The 21,242-nt window shown below is 44.0% G+C and overlaps 1 protein-coding gene across 1 annotated transcript; it reads left to right on the top strand.

Annotated features, from left to right (window-relative positions):
* The first annotated feature begins 23 nt into the window (after positions 1–23).
* LOC135493327 (WD repeat-containing protein 90-like) lies at positions 24–15,417 on the top strand. The gene is made up of 36 exons (XM_064780605.1): positions 24–152; positions 839–930; positions 1,204–1,516; positions 1,832–2,002; positions 2,319–2,442; positions 2,628–2,704; positions 2,825–2,949; positions 3,328–3,552; positions 3,823–3,891; positions 4,050–4,160; positions 4,436–4,639; positions 4,848–4,966; positions 5,255–5,416; positions 5,688–5,812; positions 6,141–6,257; positions 6,474–6,544; positions 6,780–6,944; positions 7,118–7,257; positions 7,496–7,757; positions 7,926–8,090; positions 8,203–8,465; positions 8,715–8,887; positions 9,112–9,203; positions 9,424–9,609; positions 9,871–10,048; positions 10,233–10,279; positions 10,502–10,658; positions 10,896–11,140; positions 11,332–11,476; positions 11,801–12,006; positions 12,319–12,528; positions 12,803–13,037; positions 13,307–13,437; positions 13,649–13,822; positions 13,982–14,189; positions 14,394–15,417. The coding sequence occupies exons 1-36, from the start codon at positions 143–145 to the stop codon at positions 14,546–14,548; spliced, it is 5,652 nt and encodes a 1,883-aa protein (XP_064636675.1). The 5' UTR covers positions 24–142; the 3' UTR covers positions 14,549–15,417.
* Positions 15,418–21,242: the final 5,825 nt, after the last annotated feature.

The raw sequence follows: 21,242 nt of genomic DNA, 5'->3' as shown, positions 1-21,242 counted from the left end.
TAACTGCAAAAAGTTGAAAATCTCGAACTTACATACTTAAACCACCTCAATTTACAGAAGGCTATCCAACCAATTTAATCAAAAATAAATTTACGCAATTCACAATATATTTCTCCAACGTTAGAAGTCTAAATTGTGCAGAATGTCACAGTGTAAGACCCTTTAATAAGTTCAGAAAACAACCGAACTTCGTCTGCAGAGCAGTATACATAATCATACACTCCTATCGTGCATGATGTACACACGACACCACTGTTGCACAGTGCACTGTCCAGTTTTTGAAATGTGCACAGCAAGCAGCTTGATGTAGTTGGCTGGTGATGCAGACCCGAGATGCTTTATATTTTAGCAACTTTTGCGGGCTTTGGGTTGTTGTTACTATACTTAGGTCTAGGATGGGATCCGGAAATGAATCGCAAATGTCTCATGTCAATTGTCATGAACATTGAACTGCCTTAGTTCCTTGGCGATGGGCAGGGCTGAGAATGATACGCCCTATGCCCAATCGAATAAATGCCAACAACAGTGAATCAAAAGTGCTCCGTCAAGGACTCTGTCCTTACCTTGACCTTAGCACGTACATGTACTAGACCCGATTTACTCCCACATCCATCACTAAAATCTGCATGCAACCACTTTGTTCGCCTAACAATACATTAAACATAGGTCTTGTGATGATGTGATGCCTTGGACTCCGATCTATTGAAAATCGTTCGACTCTGACTCTGAGTCTGATAATTTTTGTGCGGGTGACTTTCATGTTCTCCTTCAACGTAAACAACCTAGACCTATAATCAAAAACGAAGTCTATTTGAATTTTCTTTCTTCATATTTCCAGTGTGGCAGCATCCATTTGTAAATGTCTTCAAACATTTCAATGTGGCATCATGGAAGAAGTCAACCAAAGAGGGGGAAGTTGTCAGCACCATGGTAATTCTGCCAGCTACTTATGTTGTAATAGTCCCAGATGAAGAAAGCAGCCATGTCTCCTGAATTACGAACATCAGGGATGGCTCTGTGTGGTATTTCAATTATTATCAATACCATTGCCATATTTATGGCAGTGTTAGAGGTAGAATTGTTTGCTATTAAAAAAAAAATTCTTTAAGCATTAGAAGTCGTTCAAGTAAAAGTTTTTTTGGTTGAACTTTGTAATAAGATTGGTTTAATACATTATGTGAAGTGCAATCTTTCTCATTTCAGGACCGAACGCTGAAGTGCACTGTGTACCGCATCACTGGATCCATCCCTGCAGGAAACTACATTCAACTTCCCAAAACATCGTCACAGTCTCTTGGTCTCACTGGACGATACCTCTACATCTTTTTCAAACCGGTTCCAACCAAATACTTTGTTGTCCATGTTGATGTCACAACTCTAGATGGATTGGTTGTGCGTATTTCCTTCTCAAATCTTTTTAAGGAGTTCAAGTCTACCTCGACTTGGTTACAGTTTCCTTATGTTTGCCATTCTTCAAAGGGATCCATCCATGGCTGCGCCAGCAGTGGAGCCAGAGGTTTGTTTACTTTTGAAAATATGTTATTAAATCATTCGCCTCTTAATCAGTAAATAACATTTCTTATCATTACCCAGGAGGGTCTTCTTGGTTGAGTAGTTTTAAAGGGCAAGACCCTCTGCACTCAGAATCTGGCTAATGGTGATACCAAGGCAATTTAGAAGACATCAGCAATCCCTGCTGGTGGTTCTTCCTGCTCCCTTCAACTTTTGGTAGAATGCTGTAGACAAACGTGACCCCATTTCAGGTTCTGATGCCAAACTGATGGCAAGAGATACGCAATACATTGTACTATACTCTCCATTTGACTTTTAGACAACAGTGGGCCTACACCTATGTCATCCAGATGGACAATGCTGTGCCTTGACTTCTCTTACATACTGTCGATGTACTTGAATAGAAAGTATTCCTACATGAAGAGTATCAGGCTCTGTGCAAACATGTTTGTCAAGAATATCATTACAAGTGACGTAGAGTATGAACCAGGTGAGTAGAAATTGCACATCTTTGGAGAAGATATGTCTGATGTAACAAGAAGAAATAAGGACAAGTCTATTCTTTATAGTGACCTTATTCACAGACCACACCCTCGCTAACTCCAAGTCGAATCAAAAGATGAAACAGTCAAAGTAGATTGCTTTGTTCAAAGTCACAATCAATTTCGTCTGTCACAGGTTATTTAAACCAAAATGTAATGTTAGGGTAACAAATGTACCTCCACTTCTATTCTTACAGAGAGGACTCTTTTGCAGCCGACTTGTCTTCTTGTTGATCTTGATGAGGTAATTTTTTTCCATTGCAGGCATGACCCTTGACGAAGTGAAAAAGAGTGGCATGAATCTACGTGGGGTGATGCCATTACCCAGAGAGGTGTCCTTCCCACTTGGCAAGGGCGAATATTGGCATGATTACTATGATCTCATCAGGTGAGAAAATGAATGGACTTTTGAAGGTCAGAATTAGAATTCTGACTGCTGATTAAATTCTCAGATCTCAAAAAATTGCCCCTGTTAGTTAGTATTGAGCTGTGGGGTGTTCATAGTTGAAGTTCTTGCAGATTTTCTTGTTAATTTAGTGGCCAGAGGTACAAGGTTTCTTGTATGCATTTCAGGTTTCCATCAGATGGGAACAAGAAGCCATTTGACTCAATACAGCACAGCAAACATGAACCACCACAGACAAAAAGCGGTAAGTCCATAAACCTCTCTCTTTTTATCTGCATGTGTAACCAAGACCCGATTTGTTGATATTGTAAAGCATGATTTAAATAGGACTCGATTTTATTTTAAAAACTGTTACACATTTCAGGTGCCCCAGGTATTATCTGTCCAAGAGAACCATCTCCCAAACGTATATCACCGAAAACAGTTGACGTCAGCAAAGCTGTATCTGACCGAGTTTCTCTCATCAACAAAATTACATCACCGAAGAAGGTAAATTCTTTACATCTTGCACTAATCTAAGATATCTTTCTCATGATCTTTTGTAATTGTTGCATACCCCTTGGCAATGTGGAAAAGAACCCTTATATTTGAAAGTCTGTAGTGCCTGCAAATCTTTTCAAACGTTACTGTGTCTTTATGTTGCAATGGTTTAGATCAAGATGCCTTGCTTGGTTGTACTGGGCAGAGATGATATTGACCATGCTTTGTCAATTGGGTTTCTCTCACTACTTAATCTTTCTCTGTCATGTCTGCATATCAAAATGCTTCTGACCTGCTTTGAATCAGAAGATGCAGGCTGTACGTATATTTCAATTGATCTTATGTATGCATTCAGTCATTATTTGTGTTGCTGTTCACTTTTTTCAGACTCCACGTCGGAAAGATCGACAAGTTGTTTCAGAATTACCCTCAATAGGCCTAGATGATGGCAACATCAGTGTTATGAAGGATGATCGAGGAGAGGTTCATGTGTTTGCTCGACCCGAGGAACAGGTGGTGATTTCCCGAAGAGAAAGAAGTGACAAAACAAGGAGTATTTCAGCCAAGCATGACCCTCCCATGATTCTACCAAAGAAAAAGCCATCCTATCAGGTAACATTCTGCTCTGGATACTGTCTTGGATGTAGCAAATGTTGAATGTGTCTGTGTCTGGCCTCGTCACGTGGTAGCCAATACTGAACTTGTCACCATCAGATGCATGGAGCGTGTACAATGGCAGCTTGATGAAGACTGCACTGACATTCTCTCACCTGGGCTCAAGTTAGTGACCAGGAGGGCAGACATCATTCCAGACTTAATGCCCTGTTTGGGTCTTTGCCGCCAACCACATTCATTGATTCTCTTGATATGTTTGTTATTCAGAGTTTGTTGCCCGATCCCATTCTGCAGCTGCAAAGAATTGTTGGATTTGGAGGAGCAACATTCAGGGAGGTAAGTTACAAGTAATTTCTTGAGGAAATGGCTTTTTCTTGGGCAGGTTTGACAGAGTGTATGACAATACCTGTGGAAAATGGCATTCAATACAAATGCACCAGAAGTAGAACATCTGATTTTATTGTCCTTGTCTGAAATTCCAACCTCTATTTCAGGCACTTTGGACCAAGAATGGTAAAGCCGTTCTTTACCCGTGTCATGCTGTGATCGTCAGCATGGATACTAAAACTGGTTACCAGAGATTCTTCATCGGACACACAGATAAGGTGGGTGCATTCGAGATTTGGAAGCTGCATTCATATACAATCGGGAGTGCTTTATTCCAAGCCTTCATTCAAAAGTGTATTGTGCTCCCCAACAGAAGTTGGATATTTCATCTGTACAGCCGATGATAATATATTCTATGATCAAATAATATCTATTACACAAACATGTGGCCTTCTTTAAAATTCCAGTGTAAAATTGACCGTCATATGTTAAGTAATCTCATGGAAATGTTGTTGTTCTCTTGGTCTTACACAATATTGTGCTTGCCTTTCAGATTTCATGTTTGACCTTCAACGGAAGCATGTCCCTTTTGGCATCAGGCCAGACTGGCACGCAGAGCGTGGTGAGGATTTGGGACTTCAAGAGTCGGGAGTGCCTAGCTATGTTCAAAACACATGTGCATTCTGTTCATTGTCTAAGTTTCTCCAACAGTGGCACTGTCCTGTGTGGTGTTGGGAAAGATGGCCATGGGAAGAATGTAAGTTCCAGTTTTCAGGAGCTTTGATCATATGTTCCGGAGTTTTAGTTTGTTTTTGTGATGATGCTTTTAAATTCTGAGAATGGTACTTTGGCAGAAGCAAGTGCAGGATCCTCCAATTGGCAAGCATGATGACATCATTCGCATTTAAGATAACTTTTCTCGAAAATGTCTCCATTTTGATAACTTTACTGTAACGTTGTTTCAGATGGTTGTGATATGGAATACATCCAAAGCGGAAAGACGAGGTGAAGTGAATGTCATGGCCAAGGCTCATACAGATGTCGACATCGTGCGCATGAAGATTGCTGACTTTGATGACACAAGGTAGGTGCAGTTTGTATTCATCCACTATACATGTATTTACATTAGTTCCTAATGTATTTAGGGTGAAAAAAATGCTTCAGAGCCAAGGGGTCATTGACTGGTATACCCCCCCCCCCCCCCCCCTCCAGAACATACCAACAACCATGCTATTGAAAGGCTTGACTTGCCTTAAAAAACTGTGGCTTGTAATGATTTTTTCTGCACTGCATGTGGTGCCCTCTTTATAATTATAATAGTTTTAAAAAACCAATGTGTGTGTTTTAAAATGAAGCCATGTGTTCTATGCAGGATGGTGTCATGTGGCCGTGATAATGTGCGAGTCTGGCGCGTGAGGGATGGAGCCCTGAGGTCAGCGCCAGTGAATCTTGGCGAGTATCACACAATGGAGTTCACCGACGTCTGCTTCGAGGCTGGATATGAGGCAACCAAAGAACCTTCAGATCGTCTGCTGTACGTAATATTTTTACTAGTGGTTACACACTGTGCCCTCTAAAACAATGCCTAATGTGGCGAAATGGTTTAGTTTCATGTACATGTATAATTGTGGCTGTCTGTTTTTACTGAGATGTTTCTGCTTTTGACATATTTTACACCAACCCAAGAGGTTTGTTTATAGGGCTCTGTTCTCAAAACAAGACCAATGCATAATCCATTATGAAAATAAGATTATAACCAAAGTATTTAAGAACATGATTGATAAGCCTTTGGGTTCATCTTGCAGGTATGCCTGCAGTAGAAGTGGGCACATTTTCGAAATCAACTACAAGAAAATGGCAATCCAGCACGTCAGACGTTTACTGCCAGCCGTCAAGAAGAAGAACAGGGAAAAGATCACATTTAATTCTGGTGCGCTTCTACTTATCTGACTGGCAAAGTTTATTCATTCTCTAACAATGACAGATGACTAGCCGTCAAACTCCTTGGACTAACACCCCTCTTTTCACTTGTCCAGTCCACTTGCCTGTCCTTAAACGCATTTGTTTGAGTGATATATTATAATTCATCGCAGTAAACTTCGAAGGAAAATTAATTTAAAACCCACCATGATGATACTGTAGTCAATGCATAATTATTCCAAGTTTAATTTTCATTTGTGACTGCATTATGACGTATCACCTGTACCTTTCATGTGTATGTTTCAGTATTAAGCAATGTTTATTCTTTTATTTTTTAGGTGCAGGAATAGCACTTAACACCATGTCGATCAGTGAATCTTTCTGTGTGACCGGCTCCGACGATGGATACCTCAGACTCTGGCCGCTAGACTTTGCTCAGGTGTATCTAGAAGCAGGTGAGTGAGGGATTCATAGAAAGAGAAAACAGTTTGAAATGAAAAAAACTGGAGGAATGATGATTTGAACTGTGTTCAAAGAAAGTGACTGTTTCATGTGGTGATTTTGCTTATCCTAAGTTCTTGTAGCCTGCATTAGCAAAGAAAAAGTCTTTACCCGTACTTTTCAAACCAAAGCTTCTATTAATTTAAAAATTAAACACCTTGATTTTTCAGAGCATGAGGGCCCAGTTACAGCAGTGTCGATATCGACGGACGGTTTAAAAATCCTTGCAGGAACTGTCACAGTGAGTAAATGTACATGATAATATATTATTGGCTATATGAGATATGCATGTTTCTCTTTGATCATTCTAAGAATGCTAGTTTTCCGCTACCAAAAAAACTTTACTTTATATATTTTTGCTGAAGTTTATTGAAACTCCTCATATTTTCCATTCTTGGTGTAAAATATGGTTCTCCTTGCATGCCCAGTGTTATTGGAGGCATTGAAGTAGCATCTGTTATATCCATTGTTTTCAGGGCAACTTGGGCATCCTAGATGTGGCGACAAGGAACTACACAACCATCATGAGATCTCACACTGACCATATTCACTCAGCGGCGGTTGACCCCCTCAGGAGACACATTGCCACTGTGTCTAAAGATCATACCATCCGTGTTTGGGACATCGATAACCAACAACAGGTAGGAATCAATTGATGAAAAGGCTACAGAGGTTCTGTATGGTTTAAGTGGTAACATTACAGTGTCGGGGCTTTAAGTGGCAGGGTCAAATGTCTAAGGGAGAAGTCCAGGGGGTCTTGTCTCAAGGGAAGATATCTGAGTGCATGTTGACTCTTGAACTCACTTTATTTCAGTTATTTGATTTCACAGCTCCACAGGAGTGTCCATGTGCCATATGCTACCACCCAACCCAGCAGGTGTTTGCCTGTGGCTTTGAGAGTGGCTCAGTAAGGATTTTCAACGTTGGAACAACCAGCATGTTAGCTGAATACCAGTGAGTAGAACACAATCTTCATCAAGTTTTTGCCTCACACTGCGGCGACCACTGACCCGTGCAGGTTCCTGAAGTAAGACACGTATACTTCCAAATAATATAAAATTAAAAAGTCATTCAAATTTCTAATCCTCGTCACAAATAGCTCATGCATTCTCCATTTGGACTGAATGCTAAACAAAGTTAGAATTGCTTTATACCTCTGGCTATAAAGACAAAGTTTTCTTCTTCATTTAAGGCAACATCGAGGTCGTGTCACTGGCCTTGCCTATTCACCAAACGGCGAGTTCCTATACAGCTCTGGTTCTCTTGGAATCCTAGCTCTCTACGATGCCTCAACTGATAAATATGCGCTGTTAAGAGTCCTTGGTAACACTGTGGCACATGGGGATCAGTTCGCCCCAGATGCCTTGACTGTCAGTCCAGATGGAAACAGCGTAGCATTTGTTGGTCCTTCTGAGTTCACAATCAGTGTAGTAAATGCCAGGTCATTAGATGAGGTAAGCATTGGTTATATTATGGTCCAATTCTTTATTTCAAAAGTGTCACCATTTCCAACTCAGATATCAACCAAGTAAAGCCAAACTTAGTTTGAGCATTAGTAAAAGATCTGTTCTTGTGATCTTTGCTATCAAGCTGAATGTGTAGCGACTACATTTCCTTTCCAGATTCTTCGTGTTGACATCAGTACCATCAACCCATCAGATGGAGGTGGTGTGGATACAGCAAGACGTGTTTGCTTCGCCCCAGCCAATATGAGGCATCTCCTTGTCACCACATCCAACAATAAACTGCTCAAACTGGATGCAAGGTCTGGCAGACTTCTTGCTGAGGTATGAAACCGTTTTTTATCTCAACAGTTTTTCAGTTGCTTGATGTCAATGCCAAATACCCTAAAACCTCAGCCATGAAAATATCTAAGAAAGTATTCCTTATTTGTTTCAGATCAACAACGTCCAGAGAGTGGACTGTACTGCCCTGGCTGTCACAAGTGATGGTAAACACCTAGCCACTGCTGGTGACCGTGTGATCAAGATATGGGATTATCACATGAGACTAGACCTAAATTTCCAGGTGTTCATTGGACATTCTGGACCGATCAGCAGTCTGATTTTCACTCCTGACTCCCTGAGTCTGATCACGATTGGTGAAGCTATCTTCATGTGGGATTTCCTGGCAAACTTGCACGAAAAACGTTTAGTACCTGAGTAAGTCTTGATCTAAGTTACAGCAGATATTAGAGATATTGAAAGATGTCATCCAATGAAAGTATTAATGCTAAAATATCTTCCAAAAATTTGGCATTGTATGCGTTTGGGGATGACATGTAGGTGTTGCCGACTCCTTTCTTTTAGTTTTCTCCACAATTCCATTTGCGGCAGTGTTCATCAGCTCGTTGGAGTTGCCAAGCATGACAAAATCATTACCCCGTTTATATAGTAGTTTTTTACTCTCAGGGGAAGAGTGACCATCAAGAACGACTTTGAAGAAACAGGTGGCGGGATGAATACAAGTCCTTATCGAAGTATTCTGTCCAATGTGCCAAGAGAGAGGGCACCATTACCCCAGGAACCAGACACACTACCAGATATTGATGAACTCAGCACTATCAATCAAGTGACTAACGGAGGTAAAGACTTTTTTTTCCCTCAATTCACTTTACTTTTTCAGATGCAAACATAGAAAATCTTCAAAATATTAAATCAAATTTTGCAGTGAGATCAGAAGCAGATTGCCTCTGGCATGTCTGTTTCCTTGGTCTGTTTTTTCTTCCCTTCCAATGGATGCCAAGTAAGTTGTGCCATATTACTTAAGTATTCATCCATTGATATCTTCCTACAAATTCTTTTTCAGATATCGAGACTGCATCTGAAGCATCGGAGGAACCAGATCTTATCATTAGTAAAGTCTCTAGCTCCAGGAGTGTCAATGATGACACAGGTGAAGTAAGTTACCCGTACTTCAGGCTATTTATTGAGCCATTGTGTTCTTTATTTGCTAGAAAGAGAGCGTTGTATGCCAGTATTACATCCGCTAGTTTTGCTCCCTTGTGTTAAACTGAGGGAGAAGTTGGGAAATGCACAAACACTGGTCCTATACCATTGCTTATTTCACCCAGTTATCTGATCACTTAACTCTGTTTTTTTTTTTTCTGTTTTCCCACAGGATACTGTTGTCACGTACAAAGATGACAGCACCCCTGTAACCAGTCCAAGAGCTCACTCGGCCACTCCTACCAAGCTCCGAGCCCCATCACTCAAGATGCAGAGGGGAGATGACCAGGTGGAACATGCACAGCCTCAGGGGATGAAGCACTTCATCAGGAGACAGAAAATGGCTGATATGGCTCAGGTAGGTTTTAGCACTGTCATATTCTTAATTGGGAACTTTGCCTGCTGGGGGTTCATGAGGCTGCATGTAACCCAGGTGAGAGGCTCTGGGTGTTCGCCATATGTCATCAGTTTATCTGAGAAAGTGGCTTCCCACAAGTTGATCGCGTGAAGTAGATTATTCCCATATCCCTTTATCTAAATTCTCCCTCTCTCCTGACTGCTCCAGAATAAAGCTGGTCCATCCATAAAGTTCATTGAAAAGTGTGGCTCTCATTTGCAGCGTCGATACACAGCGCCACCAAACCAAGCCGGCCTGAAGTTGAAGTCTGTTATTGGTTACAATGGAAATGGACGTGGCAATATGGTATGGCAGCCAGACACTGGGTTCTTTGCTTATTCTAGTGGCTGTATTGTGGTTGTGGAGGACCTGAATAAGGGCACGCAGAGGCATCTTTTAGGTAAGATAGAGGTCTAAGATTTATGACTTGAACCAAGAAAAGGAAGCTCACCTTATACATGTATATTTTTGTTTCCATGAATTCACAACTGTGCTCTTATACTACATACATGTACACATGATAAGAAAAGACCAACTCTCCTGTTATCAAATTTTATCTGAGAAATTATATCTTTATGTTTCAGGTCATGTGGAAGAGGTGTCATGCATGGCCGTACAACATGATTGTCAGGTAGGGCTACTTTCTCTTCAAAGTTTATGGTGGAAACTGGACATCACTTACACCTTTCTACTTGCTTCTGATTTTATTGATGCTACATTATTGAAAGTTTTGGATAAACTTTGAAATAAAGCAGATACTCGGATCGAAATATGTGACTGCCTTGGTTATCAATCATTTTGATCTTAAGATACTGTCCATTTTCAATACTGATGTGAAGATTTGCTGTTTCAGCTGCTAGCCTCAGCAAGTGGTGCCCAGGGTTTGACCAACAGTCAGATTTGTGTCTGGGACCTTGAGAATATGGTGTGTAAGAAAGTGCTCTCCCATCATGAGTATGATGTTGTCTGCCTCGACTATGCAAGAGATGATCGATTCCTTGTTTCAGCAGGTGGGTACATTGTAATGTAACTCTATCACGAGCATCATTACTTCTTTTCGGGGTCTTCTAATCATATCAGTCCATGTCGTGATCGGGGGACCTGTGCAAGATCTCAACTCAGTGGCATTCGAGGATCTTCTTTCTACATTTATGATGAATAATATTAATGATCCTCGATTGAGCCATTAACGATTGATTCCATAGATATGCAAAGGCTAACCAATTTTCCTTATCATTTCATTTTAGGCGACTACCGTGAATGCTCGGTGGTTGTATGGAGTACCTACACCTATACCATCCTGACTGCAACCAAGGCTACATTACCCATCCACAGCATTAAATGGGATCCATACACTATGAATGAATTTGCTTCCGTTGGTGAGAATGGGGCTGTTCTCTTTTGGCTGCTGGACGAAGGTGCTGGTCCTGACAGTGCAACCCTCAATGTTCATGAGGCAGACGTGCCTGAGGAAATTCTCAAGACTAGAACGGTAAGATCCTGTTGAACTTAAACTCATGTGAAATTGTTTGAAACCCTGATCGGTTTCCCTCAATAACGTTTAAGAGCTGTGGAGGTCTCCATGTTTATCTGATATTATAGTACCGGTTGATGAAACATTTCATTCAAATTTTTATATCGTTGTCTTTGTCACTAATCGACTTGTTGTCTTCTTTTTTTCAGTTTGGAGTTTTAGCTACCTTCACGTGTCTTGAGTATGCTGGTGATAACATTCTGTATATTGGTAGCAGTGAGGGTAAAGTCAGTGCCTGGGACACCAGACAGAACACATGCTTTATGCACTGGGAGGCTGACAAGGAGGAATTAGGTTATTATCAGAATTGCAAGATCACTTGGGTAGCATGATGGCATAGTGACTGAAGTGCCTGCTCCTTACCTAGAGGTTGTGGGTTCAAATCCATAATAACTCTTGGATAGGGTTGGAAGGAAGTTTGTGTGGTGTCCCTGTGTCCACTCATTGTGGCTTGGGTCAGAGTTTGAAGGTTCAACAAAACACATGGCTTGATTACACACTTTCTATGATGCAACAGGTCAATACTGAATAAATTAGGAATCATTACATTTCTTGACTACTTGAGCTTGAAATACATGATTTTGCATGTCGTTTGACCAGCATTCATCTGCTTTTCAGAATACATCTCATGCCATAGCGGACGTATGATCACAGCCAGTGCAGCCAACAACCTACGCATCTGGACAGTGACGGGGATCTGTGAGATGAAGCTGCCTGGAGGTAGTGGCAGCCAGGCGGTCAGGAAAGGAGGCTTGACCATGGAAGATGAAATGAACCTGGATGGTGCTATAACCTCTATGGCATTTGATGAAACACTGGACTTGGTACGTCCGGCTTCTGCTGTCACGTATATGTTGTTAACTCAACTTCATAGTCAGCAGGGTATGCAGTGTCCACTCGTAACATTTTCATATCTGTTAGATCGAGACAGATTCGTTCACATCGGAGCTTGATGGAACAACTTGCCTAGTTTCAATTGCAAGATTAATTGAAAATTATAGGTGAATTAGATTTAAAACTCGTACCGTTTATGGCTTTGATACTGTAATCTGCTTGACAATGTGACCCAGTAATAGTGGTACACTTGAAAAAATGACATTAAAGAAAACTTTCGTTAATGGTTTCTATTGTTTCAGGGTATAGTTGGTACGACTGCTGGTACTCTGTGGTACATCAACTGGGCTGAGCGGACCAGTATCAGGCTCATCTCGGGGCATAAACACAAGGTGAATGGTATTGCCATGTCAGAGGAGAACTACTTTGCTACCTGTGCCGATGATGGCAGTCTGCGACTCTGGTTTCTTGAAGGGCGAGAGCAGACAATACAATTCCAAGTGCAAGACCAGGTTTGTACTTTGGTTTTTCCTTGCCATATTCCTGCTGTTGTGACATTGCTGTATGACTTCAGCTCAGAAAATCACAAGCAACTTCTAATAAATGGAATAGAAGCATTGTTGGACTGGGGGTATCACTAGTACTTACTACTTTAGTGACTTGAATTTGTAATAAATTACTAAACACTTACCAGAAATTGTATATTTCCTGATGGCTGCTAGTGTTGATAAGGTTTCACTGGTTAACACAATTTGATTGTGTTTGATATATTTCTTTATGTTTCAGGCATGCAACTGCTTGGCATTTGCGCCACCACGAGATGACACCACTATTCTCTCACAACACATCAGTGAAACACTAGCTACCGTCCACAAGACCAGCACGCAGCTGACGTTACCGAGTATTGTGGCTGGTTACAGCGATGGAACGGTGCGAGTGTTTGATGTGAACCGGGTGGAGATGATGTTGAAAATGCATCCCCACGCTGTGGCGGTGACAGCAATCAGCTTCTCAACTGATGGTGAGTGAATAATAAATAGATCAGAAAAGCCCTGCGCGCCCCTCGGTCAATGATGAAAAAAATGTACAATACAATAGGATTGTTTCTCATCTTTGCTGTGTAGTTTCCACAGTCTGCAGTGTACATACCTCCCTACTGCATTTGGACTTTGCTTATAAATCCATTTCTGTGATCTGGGTTGATGTGTTCATTGTAGGCATGTCCTGCGCCAGGCCTTTGTAAATTAATTGAACCTTGTGACTTTGAAAACAATTCATATCTGTTTTCAGGTCGGATGATCTTATCAGGGGCCAGTGACGGACTGATAGCAGTGAGCAGTACCACGACTGGAATGACTGTTCGAGTTATCAATGACCACAAGGGAGCTCCCATCACCAACATTGACACAGTTTACATGGGGGTAAGTTCATTGTTTAGTGTTAGTTAAGGACAGAGAATCACTGCCAGGTGGCAACAGAGTGACTTATCCAGTAAGATTTCTATTTTCATGTTTTCATGTATGGGATGCGATACGAAATTTTGATGAACATTTTGGCAATCGTCTTTTCATTTTAGTCTACATGTATCTTTCAAAAGGGTTATCGCCAAAGTGTCTCTCCCATATTTCACAGAATGAAGAATTCTCCATCCCCGGTGCCCAGCTGTGGTTGGCTACGAGTGTGGATCGTCGTGTCAGTGTCTGGTCAGTCGATTGGTCGAAGGATTCTTGTGAGCTCATCGATTGGCTGACGTTCTCTGCACCAGCTTTTGCTCCTGATGGCTCAGTTGTAGACAAATCTGCCTTGGTAAGTAAATAATATCATTGCCGACAATTGCGAGTTCATCTCAAACAGGATCAGGATGAATACTGATATAGAGCAAAAGTGACAATTTTTCTGTCAGTCGATACCCTGTGTCTTATTTGATTGTCATTTTTTCAAAATCTCCATTTCAACCTATTTCAGAGCTACTACCAGAGCCTACCTCCCAGCATAGCCAAGTTCTCCCACGAAGATTCTGACATCATTGTCTATATTGGTTATGGCATGCAGCGCCAGGTGCAGTTCTACAGCATGGGTCAGCGCAAGGTGGTGAGGACGGCTCCTCTCACTCACTGGTCCACTGCTATGGATCTCAGTCCACGGTCGGGACTGGTCGCCCTGGGAACAAAAGGTGATTTCATTGCCATATCTTCTTTATTGGGATTGTTAAGAAAAAGCTGCTGCAAACTCCAAGCCATGAAACAAGTTCATGAAAATGTCATGTGACATTGAAGTCCGCAATTAGTCATTTGTTTGAAATTATAGCCCAACCTTCCTGACATTATCTTATTCTTTATTGTCACATCACAAACAATTCTTTTTAATTCTTTTTTAGAACGTCTGCTGAAGTTGATGGATTACTATGAAGGAAGTTTCCAGGATTTCATTGGTCATAGTGATGGGCTCGATTTAGTCAAGTTTTCACCTGATGGAAGATACCTCTTTACAGGATCGCATGCTGAGATCTTGCTGTGGGAGGTCGTCATCTAATTGCTGGACCATGTTCGTTGAATGTAGACCATTCCTATGGCTACCCTCTCATTTCTCAAATAGTACTCATCTCCATGACACATCCAACCTGTGATCATGTCTTCATGAGGATATATTTGAATGAGATTACAAAAAAAGAGAATATTAAGATTTAGGTGATGACTTACATTATGTGAGAAAGGTTGACAAAATATGACTAGTCTCTTTCATTACCCCACATGTGTGTTCATTTGTACAAGTAGTGTGATGGATTCATTTTCTTCCATGACATTTGGCATTTGTGGCTTTTACATGTACGTCTGTACATGTACATGTATAGCTTATGTAACATGTACAGTCACTGAGTGCCTTCCTTTTGGAGTTTATTCGAATAGCTGATTCCTTTCCCTGTTTACCAGTTGCTTAGTACTTAAATTGCATTTAGATCAGTTGTTATTATACGCTGCAGAGCAGCTTTTGATCATGTCATATATCTGTACAGAGTAGAATTTTGCAAGCAGGACTTGTTCATTGTATTATAGAGGTTATTGTTCATTCCGTCTTGAAAGTACCAAATTTTAGAACTGTTTATATAAAGTTACATGTGTTATGAATAATGTACATTTAGTAGTGCAGCTTTTATAAAATGCTACAGCTTTGCTTAGTGTGGAAAACTCCCATTTAAAAACATAAGTGTACCCCTGCTTATGATAAAGCGATCCATTTTTCCAAGATAAACCATACAAATACACATACGTAGAAATAAACCTTCATTACACATTCCATGAAAACAAAGATGATTGTACATTTATCCCTTATATTTCTTCTTCACTACCATCTTGGAGCTTCAAGGCTTAAAATTCAAGCTATTCTGATGTGCTCAGAGTAAATCAGAGCTGAGCTGAACTTAGGTAGATAGAATTTTACAAAATAAAAGTGGTTTTCATAAATCTGAATCTTTTTCAATTCAATTCAGTTTCGACTCTAATGGCCTCACACGACCAATTTGACCTTTCTGCATCCCTCTCAGTTTGAAGGCGTAGTACACTATGGTTTTAAGTGATCAGCTTTTAGTCTGTTGCTACACGAGAAGGCGCATGGAGGCAAATAGGTGCATTCTCACCTAAATCCTACACCCAAGTTTCCCTCTAAATCACAGTGAGCAATATCAATATGGTAAACTATCCCAGCCATTCTACTACAGGACAGAAAAGAGGCGAATAGGCACATTATCCTCCTGGTCACATAACTGCCACACCCAAGTTCTCCCTCTAAATCACAGTGAGCATGATAAACTACCCCAGCCATTCTACTACAGGACAGAAAAGAGGCGAATAGGCACATTATCCTCCTGGTCACATAACTGCCACACCCAAGTTCTCCCTCTAAATCATGGTGAGCTATATCAATACGACAACCTATCGACTAAATGACCAATTTGACCCTTCTGCACATTGTTCCTGCCAACACGGTGGAGCAGCAAAGACTGATTCGGCCTGGCTGTGACTGTCTCACCTCTCTCACCATGTTGGCAACACGACGGAGCAGCATGAACAGATTCGGCCTGGCTGTGATCGTCTCATCTCTCTCACCATGTTGGCGACACGGTGGAGCAGCCAGGACTGATTCGGCCTGGCTGTGACCGTCTCATCTATCTATCCATGTTGACAACTTGGCAAAGCAGCAAAGACTGATTTAGCCTGGCTGTGACCGTCTCATCTCTCTCAACTTGTCAACACGATCGAGCAGCCAGGACTGATTCGGCCTGGCTGTGACTGTCTCATCTCTCTCACCATGCTGTCAACACGGTGGTGCAGCAAGGGCTGATTCGGCCTGGCTGTGACTGTCTCATATCTCGCACCATGTTGGCAACACGAAGGAACAGCATGAACAGATTCGGCCTGGCTGTGACCGTCTCATCTCTCTCACCATGTTGGCAACACGGTGGAGCAGCCAGGACTGATTCGGCTTGGCTGTGACTGTCTCATCTCTCTATCCATGTTGTCAACACGGTGGAGCAGCCAAGATTGATGTGGCCTGGCTGTGACCGTCTCATCTCTCTATCCATGTTGACAACTTGGCAAAGCAGCAAAGTCTGATTTAGCCTGGCTGTGACCGTCTCATCTCTCTCAACTTGTCAACACGGTGGAGCAGCCAGGATTGATTCGGCCTGGCTGTGACTGTCTCATCTCTCTCACCATGTTGATAACTTGGCAGAGCAGCCAAGATTAATGTGGCCTGGCTGTGACTGTCTCATCTCTCGCATCATGTTGTCAACACGTTGGAGCAGGACTGATTCGGACTGGCTGTGACCGTCTCATATCTCTCATCATACTGTCAATACGGTCTAGCAGCAAGGGCTGATTCGGCTTGGCTGTGACTGTCTCATCTCTCTCCCCATGTTGGGAACACGACGGAGCAGCATGAACAGATTCGGCCTGGCTGTGATCGTCTCATCTCTCTCACCATGTTGGCGACACGGTGGAGCAGCCAGTACTGATTCGGCTTGGCTGTGACCGTCTCATCTCTCTATCCATGTTGACAACTTGGCAAAGCAGCAAAGACTGATTTAGCCTGGCTGTGACCGTCTCATCTCTCTCAACTTGTCAACACGATCGAGCAGCCAGGACTGATTCGGCCTGGCTGTGACTGTCTCATCTCTCTCACCATGCTGTCAACACGGTGGTGCAGCAAGGGCTGATTCGGCCTGGCTGTGACTGTCTCATATCTCGCACCATGTTGGCAACACGAAGGAACAGCATGAACAGATTCGGCCTGGCTGTGACCGTCTCATCTCTCTCACCATGTTGGCAACACGGTGGAGCAGCCAGGACTGATTCGGCCTGGCTGTGACTGTCTCATCTCTCTCTCCATGTTGGCAACACGGTGGAGCAGCCAGGACTTATTCGGCCTGGCTGTGACCGTCTCATCTCTCTCACCATGTTGACAACTTGGCAGAGCAGCCAAGATTGATGTGGCCTGGCTGTGACTGTCTCATCTCTCGCATTATGTTGTCAACACGGTCGAGCAGCCAGGACTTATTCGGACTGGCTGTGACCGTCTCATCTCTCTCATCATGTTTCAAACACGGTGGAGTAGCCAGAACTGATTCGGCCTGGCTGTGACCGTCTCATCTCTCTCACCATGTTGACAACTTGGCAGAGCAGCCAAGATTGATGTGGCCTGGCTGTGACTGTCTCATCTCTCGCATTATGTTGTCAACACGGTCGAGCAGCCAGGACTTATTCGGACTGGCTGTGACCGTCTCATCTCTCTCATCATGTTGCCAACACGGTGGAGCAGCAAAGACTGATTCGGCCTGGCTGTGACTGTCTCACCTCTCTCACCATGTTGGCAACACGACGGAGCAGCATGAACAGATTCGGCCTGGCTGTGATCGTCTCATCTCTCTCACCATGTTGGCGACACGGTGGAGCAGCCAGGACTGATTCGGCCTGGCTGTGACCGTCTCATCTATCTATCCATGTTGACAACTTGGCAAAGCAGCAAAGACTGATTTAGCCTGGCTGTGACCGTCTCATCTCTCTCAACTTGTCAACACGGTCGAGCAGCCAGGACTGATTCGGACTGGCTGTGACCGTCTCATCTCTCTCATCATGTTGCCAACACGGTGGAGCAGCAAAGACTGATTTGGCCTGGTTGTGACCGTCTCATCTCTTTTAACCATGTTGGCAACACGGTGGAGCAGCAAGGGCTGGTTCGACCTGGCTGTGACTGTCTCATCTCTCTCACCATGCTGTCAACACGGTGGTGCAGCAAGGGCTGATTCGGCCTGGCTGTGACTGTCTCATATCTCGCACCATGTTGGCAACACGAAGGAACAGCATGAACAGATTCGGCCTGGCTGTGACCGTCTCATCTCTCTCACCATGTTGGCAACACGGTGGAGCAGCCAGGACTGATTCGGCCTGGCTGTGACTGTCTCATCTCTCTCTCCATGTTGGCAACACGGTGGAGCAGCCAGGACTTATTCGGCCTGGCTGTGACCGTCTCATCTCTCTCACCATGTTGACAACTTGGCAGAGCAGCCAAGATTGATGTGGCCTGGCTGTGACTGTCTCATCTCTCGCATTATGTTGTCAACACGGTCGAGCAGCCAGGACTTATTCGGACTGGCTGTGACCGTCTCATCTCTCTCATCATGTTTCAAACACGGTGGAGTAGCCAGAACTGATTCGGCCTGGCTGTGACCGTCTCATCTCTCTCACCATGTTGACAACTTGGCAGAGCAGCCAAGATTGATGTGGCCTGGCTGTGACCGTCTCATCTCTCTCATCATGTTTCAAACACGGTGGAGTAGCCAGAACTGATTCGGCCTGGCTGTGACCGTCTCATCTCTCTCACCATGTTGACAACTTGGCAGAGCAGCCAAGATTGATGTGGCCTGGCTGTGACTGTCTCATCTCTCGCATTATGTTGTCAACACGGTCGAGCAGCCAGGACTTATTCGGACTGGCTGTGACCGTCTCATCTCTCTCATCATGTTGCCAACACGGTGGAGCAGCAAAGACTGATTCGGCCTGGCTGTGACTGTCTCACCTCTCTCACCATGTTGGCAACACGACGGAGCAGCATGAACAGATTCGGCCTGGCTGTGATCGTCTCATCTCTCTCACCATGTTGGCGACACGGTGGAGCAGCCAGGACTGATTCGGCCTGGCTGTGACCGTCTCATCTATCTATCCATGTTGACAACTTGGCAAAGCAGCAAAGACTGATTAAGCCTGGCTGTGACCGTCTCATCTCTCTCAACTTGTCAACACGGTCGAGCAGCCAGGACTGATTCGGACTGGCTGTGACTGTCTCATCTCTCTCATCATGTTGCCAACACGGTGGAGCAGCAAAGACTGATTTGGCCTGGTTGTGACCGTCTCATCTCTTTTAACCATGTTGGCAACACGGTGGAGCAGCAAGGGCTGGTTCGACCTGGCTGTGACTGTCTCATCTCTCTCCCCATGTTGGGAACACGACGGAGCAGCATGAACAGATTCGGCCTGGCTGTGATCGTCTCATCTCTCTCACCATGTTGGCGACACGGTGGAGCAGCCAGGACTGATTCGGCCTGGCTGTGACCGTCTCATCTCTCTATCCATGTTGACAACTTGGCAAAGCAGCAAAGACTGATTTAGCCTGGCTGTGACCGTCTCATCTATCTCAACTTGTCAACACGATCGAGCAGCCAGGACTGATTCGGCCTGGCTGTGACTGTCTCATCTCTCTCACCATGCTGTCAACACGGTGGTGCAGCAAGGGCTGATTCGGCCTGGCTGTGACTGTCTCATATCTCGCACCATGTTGGCAACACGAAGGAACAGCATGAACAGATTCGGCCTGGCTGTGACCATCTCATCTCTCTCACCATGTTGGCAACACGGTGGAGCAGCCAGGACTGATTCGGCCTGGCTGTGACTGTCTCATCTCTCTATCCATGTTGTCAACACGGTGGAGCAGCCAAGATTGATGTGGCCTGGCTGTGACCGTCTCATCTCTCTATCCATGTTGACAACTTGGCAAAGCAGCAAAGTCTGATTTAGCCTGGCTGTGACCGTCTCATCTCTCTCAACTTGTCAACACGGTGGAGCAGCCAGGATTGATTCGGCCTGGCTGTGACTGTCTCATCTCTCTCACCATGTTGATAACTTGGCAGAGCAGCCAAGATTAATGTGGCCTGGCTGTGACTGTCTCATCTCTCGCATTATGTTGTCAACACGTGGGAGCAGGACTGATTCGGACTGGCTGTGACCGTCTCATATCTCTCATCATACTGTCAATACGGTCTAGCAGCAAGGGCTGATTCGCCCTGGCTGTGACTGTCTCATCTCTCTCACCATGTTGGCAACACGACGGAGCAGCATGAACAGATTCGGCCTGGCTGAGACCGTCTCATCTCTCTCACCATGTTGGCAACACGGTGGAGCAGCCAGGGCTGATTCGGCCTGGCTGTGACTGTCCCATCACTCTCACCATGTTGGCAACACGGTGGAGCAGCCTGAACAAATTCGGCCTGGCTGTGACTGTCTCATCACTCTCACCATGTTGGCAACACGGTGGAGCAGCCTGAACAGATTCGGCCTGGCTGTGACCGTCTCATCACTCTCACCATGTTGGCAACACGGTGGAGCAGCCTGAACAGATTCGGCCTGGCTGTGACCGTCTCATCTCTCTCACCATGTTGGCAACACGGTGGAGCAGCCTGAACAGATTCGGCCTGGCTGTGACCGTCTCATCTCTCTCACCATGTTGGCAACACGGTGGAGTAGCCAGGACAGATTCGGCCTGGCCGTGACCGTCTCATCTCTCTCATCATGTTGTCAATCATTGGCCTCCTTATGCCATCCTCAACCAACATCACTAAGGCAGTCATATACACTGTAAGACCAATGATTTCTCATTGGCTACCACTGGCCATTCTGTTTGTTGTGGACACTCCAAGACCAGTGTGTTTGACCAATCACTCTGTTGCTGCGAGTCCGCTCTCTAAGCGTCTTGACTAGAATTGTAGCTTAGCTGCCTGACACATTGACAAGCAAAAGAAATTTTAAGTCAACGAACTTGATATCTGAATCACAACACACGTCTTCAAGCCACAACCACACCAGGAGACAGGAGACAGGAGAGGGATTTCGCCATCTACGGTGGCGACGCCTATGAGAAAGATCTGAAACTAAATGCTTGAGGCTTGGACAATCATAAT

The sequence above is a fragment of the Lineus longissimus genome, chromosome 1 (assembly GCF_910592395.1).
Source record: "Lineus longissimus chromosome 1, tnLinLong1.2, whole genome shotgun sequence".
Taxonomy (NCBI): Eukaryota; Metazoa; Nemertea; class Pilidiophora; order Heteronemertea; family Lineidae; genus Lineus; species Lineus longissimus.
The sequence above is the reverse complement of the archived record's forward strand: the minus strand, read 5'-3'. Positions and strand labels throughout refer to the sequence as shown.

Coding starts and splice junctions, on each gene's coding strand:
- LOC135493327 (XM_064780605.1), top strand. Junction 6,258..6,473: donor TCAGGTGTATCTAGAAGCAG/GTGAGTGAGGGA, acceptor TTGATTTTTCAG/AGCATGAGGGCCCAGTTACA. Junction 8,466..8,714: donor GAAAAACGTTTAGTACCTGA/GTAAGTCTTGAT, acceptor TTTTACTCTCAG/GGGAAGAGTGACCATCAAGA.